At 30.1% G+C, this 6854-nt stretch overlaps 1 protein-coding gene across 1 annotated transcript; it reads right to left on the bottom strand.

The window, feature by feature from the left end:
• Positions 1–4297: 4297 nt before the first annotated feature.
• On the bottom strand, positions 4298–6229 carry LOC143224328 (uncharacterized). Its single transcript, XM_076452724.1, has 3 exons — positions 6114–6229; positions 5218–5547; positions 4298–4602 (listed from the first exon to the last, which is right to left on the bottom strand). The coding sequence occupies exons 1-2, from the start codon at positions 6123–6125 to the stop codon at positions 5221–5223; spliced, it is 339 nt and encodes a 112-aa protein (XP_076308839.1). The 5' UTR covers positions 6126–6229; the 3' UTR covers positions 4298–4602; positions 5218–5220.
• Positions 6230–6854: the final 625 nt, after the last annotated feature.

Below are 6854 nucleotides of genomic sequence, written 5' to 3'. Positions count from 1 at the left end.
ATTTAGTTAAAACCTTAAGGCGAAATTTTGAAAAAAAATCATGTTAAATTAAAGAACACGAACAAATAAATAAATCATTTGTAAGAAAAACACTTGTTAAATATGATCTTCAATCCATTTTCTTTATTTCATCAAGAATAGAACTAAACTCAATACAAACTTTGTTTTAGTATAATTATTTTGAAATTTAAGCCTGAAGAAATGCATTAATTCGTGATCGCAGCTTTTAGTACCTTTCAAAATATTGATAACAAAATTTGTTCTAGTTTGCTTGAAACCGACGATCTGTCTTGGTCACAGAAGGTGAAATAATTAGTTATTCTTATAGAATACTGTTTGTTTTGGAGATATATTTTGATCTCTAGCTGTAAACACGCTAAACAATTTAATTGTGTACAGTTTGAAAGGTTATTCCTTACTAACAAGATGTTAACTAAACGTGAACCACCAAACTACATAATATCACCGAGTTTATGTAATAGGAATAAGAGAACAAACTAAGCAACAGTTAACCTACAGACTTGGTTTGGTTTTTACTAAACAATAATTTGTACTTCTAGTACAAAACATATTTTTCCGTTGTAGAATTTTCAATTCGCACAAAGATTACTAGATGTCAGAATAATCAGTGAAGTGACCTAGCTAATCCACTCACGTACGTGGCTTGACCTATTCTACAGCACGTGATACTCACCAAAACATCTCTGGTATTAAAGGCACTTAGAATCGAATAGTTTGATCAAAAATGACAAACCCGTCTATTTATCTAATAAAATACTCCAGATATAATGACGCTTTCAAAACCTAGGTGTCGAGAGCTGAGTATTAAAACTCTGTGAAATAATTCCCAGATCCATCACTACTCTACATCCTTACGGTACCTATACTTTAATTATATCGAAATAAGTAGGGTTTAGAGCGTATGCTGTCGCGTTTATAGACTTAACATTGACAATGTTATTCATTAAACTACTTACTATCTTATGAAAGTATCTTGGTATCAGCGTGACTCGGTATCAAATTGTAGTTTATAAATGAAATATTTATATTATACGTTATTTAATTTCTTAATATGAAAGTAAATATTAGAAAAGTTCTTTATATCAATTTTTGCGTGTCACACTAGCACGTTATTTTTTGGGTTTGGTTCGCGTATATTTTATGACGCTCACAATATCGCATTTATAGCTTAATACGAACGAATTGTAAGCTGCAAATCTATACCACAAGTATTTTATAATATTTTAGACAATTCTAATTCTAACCATTATACTATTAAGAAGTTAATAGATCCTACTGTGTTGTGTTTCCAAAAGAGGGAACTTCTGAGAAATTTAACAATAAAGCTATTTTGATATTGATGTTACACAAAGTAGGGTAACATCTAAACAGGAACGGTGATTCATGGCTTTATATTCGGCAGGTATCTACTTTAGCTGATAAGAGTAGAACAAACGTTGCAAATAGGTGTAAAAAGGCTAAAAGAAAACTCTCTGGAGATTGGAATTTCGTTATCCAGTTTGTTTCTTCTACTTTCTTATCCATCTGCTAGAAATAAAAATCTAGAGAACGTAAGTGTTTAAAGGCGAGAAGTGTAAACTCTTACCTCGTGTACTTTGTAATTTTGTGACCAATACAAAAACATTAAACATTTTATTTTACATTTTGAGCCGTTATGTTTGTTATACTTTGATTATTTTCCTACAGCCTAGAGAATCAAATATAATGTTACAGTAAAAAAGTAACAGATAACGTATAAGCGAAACTGAAAATAAAAATGTTTGATATTTAATTACAAGATCATTTTAGTTTTCATTATTTCGTAATATAAAAGTACTTGAAATGTAAAAAAAATATCTTATCAGGTAATATAATAAAATATAAAAGTCTTCATGGCGTATACACGCCAGCAGCTTCTGCGTTACTCTGTTCGATACAATAATATGAGTTGCACGTGTAACATGTGATTATTAATTCGTGTCTGGGTATTTTCAGTCGGACACAGTTCAAAGTTTAATAAAGCAAAATTGATAAAAACAAATAGATGTATGCTGCTATGAGATCTAGCCTATCCAGAATAAATACTTGTGGTTTCTTGTTGCAATTTGATGTTATTCTAGAACAAAGAAACGGGTAATTCATATTTATTTCTTAATTTTTTTGTAATGGTTACGATCTCGGTCAAATCAACGAAAACCGTAGTGAGTTAACATCAATAAAATACATTCAATATAAAGTGTTTTATTTATTAGAAAACCTTGTTCATTTTCTAGAAGGATGTAATGATAACGCAAATGAAATTAACAATTTTAAAATAAAAATGTTTTTAATCATAAAATTACCTTCTGTATTTGTTTAACAACAATCTGGAAAAATGACGAGCCATTTCTTTATCAGAAAAAACTTGATTTGAAAACCTAATATTTTGTGTATGAAAGCTTATTAATATTCACAAGCCTAATTTTCTAAAGGTATACATACTTTATCGAAAACTACAGTATAATTATGCTCATAAATATCTTGGTAGTTACGAGTTGGGATGAATCCCACATAAAAAAACGAAGTGGATCAGTCTCTCTGTAGGTATAAGTGTGCTGGCAAAGGTTGTGTTGATACGTTCTTGTGCTAGTTTGTTTAGGTACACAATATTCCTATTAGCTATTTTTACAGTGTTACTTTTGCTTTTATACGAGTGCAAAAATGAACAACTGTTAATGTGAGTTGGCGGAATGTGTTGATGACAAGCTGTCTTCTCTGTAGTCTTGCACTCCTAAATTAAGGACAGTAGCGCAGATAGTTTTCGTGTAGGGTTGCGCGAAATTCAAAAGGAAAGAAACCGTTTGTTATTTAAATTTTATGTCTAGTATTCTAATTTCAGGCGCTTGTTTGCTTGCTATATAATCTAGGGCAATTAAACTTAATATTCATTTCAACAAGTTAATTCATTTTAGATACGCTACAGCTAACACACTGCTTGCAAGAAACAATTACAGGTTTTATATGATATGGAAATGCGATTTAAAAACACAAAACGTTTACAAAAGAGAAACAAATAAACTTGGGAGACAGTTGATTTTTACACTTATTTATACAATAATTTTAAAAATCCGATATTAATTAATGTCTGTTTATTGTGAAAAAATGAGAAAGACAAGGTGCTCATACAATAAATGCTGTGTATAGAGATATATTTCGTTTATAATCATTTCATGTTTTTGTAAGTCCTTAGTTTGAATCTAAATACAACAATTCTGTGTTTATTTCATAGTGTTTGGAATTACAAGAATGACAACTAAAAAGAAGAATTTCCCCAATGTGTAGAAATATTTGGATATTAATAGTTTTATTGTACTAAATAACATGATAATGCTCAATAGAAGCATATGAAAAACCTTTAAAACGTATGTTTGTCTGGATCGTTTAGTTTGTAACACACTAGGTATAAAACCGTCACTACCTCGACAACCTACGAGTTTATCAAAAAACAATTTATTTTTGGCTTTCAATCCACATGCAACTTAAATGTTATATAACGTGAGAAATTAATAATTTTATTCTGTTCTTTAATGACATCAGATACAAGTTATTGTGAGGAAATAAACATTTTACCCCTGTTTCTGTAGACTTGCAATATAACTTGTAGTAATAAACATTTAGTTTATTTTAGGTGGTTGACGATTAAATAGTTTATATGGAAACAAGGTTAGGATATGTTGAAGAAGTCTAAACTTAATGAAAATTTCGCTATATCACACAACATGGATCGAATCACAGCTTACGGTACTAAGTAATGGATGTACAGTTCTGGACTTTTTATATAATCCAAATATTGTATACGACATAATTTTACATTTATGTAAAAACAATCTACGTTAAAAGCCTTTCGACATTAAACTATGTTTCTATTCATTGAAAATTTGGAAGTGAAATATTACCAATAATGTTTAATTTATCGTACGATTTGGCTAAAAACGCAACTTCGAACATGATACACATTGTGTACTAAATCATGAATAAATGTTGTTTATGGTATAGTACCTGAGACAATGTACAGTTTACAAGCGTAAAGGATATTACATAAGTAACCATTATAATCTATCTATATTTATGAAGTTAAACACGTGTCTTTATTATGTTTATCTTCTATAGAAGTCTCTTCCCTATTCGTTGTAATAGGGAAATTATAAGTCTGCTAAAAGGTGTTTCAGATGTTTGGTTTAGAGTAATTTCTGTCTCCAGTTAGTGTATGATTCACAGAAAGTGTTAACTAAAGCAGTCACACACTTTTAACTGCAGATGGAGTTTTTCACACGATATGATTTTATTCAATATTTTAAAACAACAGTAAGTAGTATCAAACTTCAGTGAAAGTTCGGAAATCCTTTGAAGATAAATTACTGTTTATTTTCTTCAAAATGTTCACACTATGGAATCAGTGTAGGTTAAAAATATTTACTAGAGATTAAATTCATGAAGATAAATGATTTTAAAACGACGTTATTCAGAAACTATGTCGCTTCCAATGTTGACATTTTGATAAGTTGCGTTATTTGACTTATTCAGTTTTCAATGGTAAACCTTCTGGGAAAGATTTCTCAGACTCTGGAAATAAAGTAAGATATTAGTGAATAAACCTAATTAGTTAGTTTAAAACATAATCTAAAGAATATAATAACTAAAGATATATGTATGAAGATATTTGTGTTTTGTTTTCGTAAGAATACACTGTTTAAAATAACAAGATATAATCACTTTGTTAAAAGATGAAAATTAACAGATGTTTTCAGTATTTGCTATTCTACAAAAATACGATTTGTTCTAGTATAACTAATATAAACTATTACATTATATTAGTAGATATTGCAAGGTACTTTAAAAGTCCCTAATGAAATTGTACCAGTATTGGACGATGCAATTTGATTATTTCAAAAGATGGGTTGTTTTGTTTTGTTTTTTGTAGGTTACCCTACGAAGAGTAAAATTATATTTAAAGGAAACATGATATATGTAAAACGCATTTAAATATAAGGGTAGAATCATTCTTGGCGTGGCAAGGGATTGTGATACAGTGATAATTTAGTGAGTATACAAAAGCTCTGTCCGTCTGGCGGTGAATAAGTTGATAAACGAATCATTATATAACAATCTTACTGATGAATTTGAAAAATAAACATAAAGAGAAAATAATAATATTTATTATTTCTCTTGCAAACTTACCGTTCAGTGGTAACCTCCACGATAAACGGGATAAGCCCAAGGGCAGTAAACACCATGGTATCCGTAACCACCATAACCTCCGTAGCCTAAGCCACCGTAACCACCATAACCTCCGTAGCCTAAGCCACTGTAACCACCATAACCTCCGTAGCCCAATCCACCGTAACCACCATAACCTCCGTAGCCTAACCCACCGTAGCCCAATCCACCATAACTCCCATAACCTCCGTAGCCCAAACCTAATCCGTATCCCAGTCCTCCTCCATAACCTCCATAAAGGTAACCAGCAAAGCTAGTGGCGACGAGTGCAACGAAAACACAAAGTCCAAGCTGAAATAACGATATGAAAATATAGGTTATCATCATTTTTAACGTTTTATGACGTTAGGCTAGTGTTTACTGATAATGTCAGAAACAACCAGTAACTTTTATTACTTTATTACGTCTTCCTTAATAAAATCTGATATCATCGAATGCTTTGAATATATTTTGTGTATTATAACTGACCCTATGAGTTTGGTTATTTTATGATAATGAATTATTAGAATATTATAATAATGAATTATTAGTAAGTAATATGAAGCATAATAATTAATATCAGAAACTATATTACAGTAGATATGTTTGATATCTCTGGTTAATTATTATAAATAAAACTATATTTTATCGTATATTAATGTAAAACATAATGTTTATCTTATTATCAGAAACCATAGACAGTTTTCTCAACATTATTTTCTTTCTAACCAGAACATGAATTTTAATACATGAAAAAATATACATAGGTCTTTTGTTAATAAGTAATTATGTGTCTGTTTTTAATAGAAAAGCTACAATTTTACTTTTAATTTATTTCTTTATTATATAAAATAAAAACGTATTAAAACTATACTTACAGTGAGTTTCATATTGCACGTCTTAACAGCAGAACTTATAACTTTTTTTTTTTTAAACCTAAAGCTATCGGTTAGTTGACTGAAACACAGGAGCTCTCCTTTTATATACCTTTTCGTTGTTACCATACAGGAAGTTGTTATAGGGTTCGCTGGCTTTTAGATGTGTTTTATTTATTCCTGTTTGTATTCATGGTCAGGGAAAGTTATGTAACAACTCATTTGTAATGTGTTTTTTGTTTGAAGTGTTCTAATTTATTTCGGTATTAAGTAGACCACCATAATTCCAATATAATGTTCCTACTTTTAGGGTTTATTTTTAGTTCCGGAAGAAAGTGCGTAACCGATAAAAAACTAGTTTAACATCTAATCCGAAGATTCTTTTCTTTCCAAGAGTACCACACCTGTTTGAAGTTGTACAATACCCGATTACATTTTGTGTAGTTGGTCCTGGGGTGGAAAAGAAAGGTTACATCAAGTTTATCCTTTAATTTACTACCGATGTCGTAAAAATATGGTCTGTTCAGATGCATGACGTACAGGCAGACAAACGAATAAACGTCATTACAAAGACTACATTACTTTGTTTCACTCGTCAGCTTCCCTCGCGGTTAATGATATGTTGAGAAATAATGAAAAACACCTTTGATTACGATAGCATACTATTAGTTCCATTATTAATGTAGACTTTATTTATATGTTTAATTATTACTGTGTTATGATTTACTTCTGTTGAAGTTTATT

Source organism: Tachypleus tridentatus, chromosome 8 (assembly GCF_004210375.1).
Source record: "Tachypleus tridentatus isolate NWPU-2018 chromosome 8, ASM421037v1, whole genome shotgun sequence".
NCBI lineage: Eukaryota > Metazoa > Arthropoda > Merostomata > Xiphosura > Limulidae > Tachypleus > Tachypleus tridentatus.
Note: the sequence above shows the minus strand (reverse complement) of the source record. Positions and strands in the feature narration are given on the sequence as shown.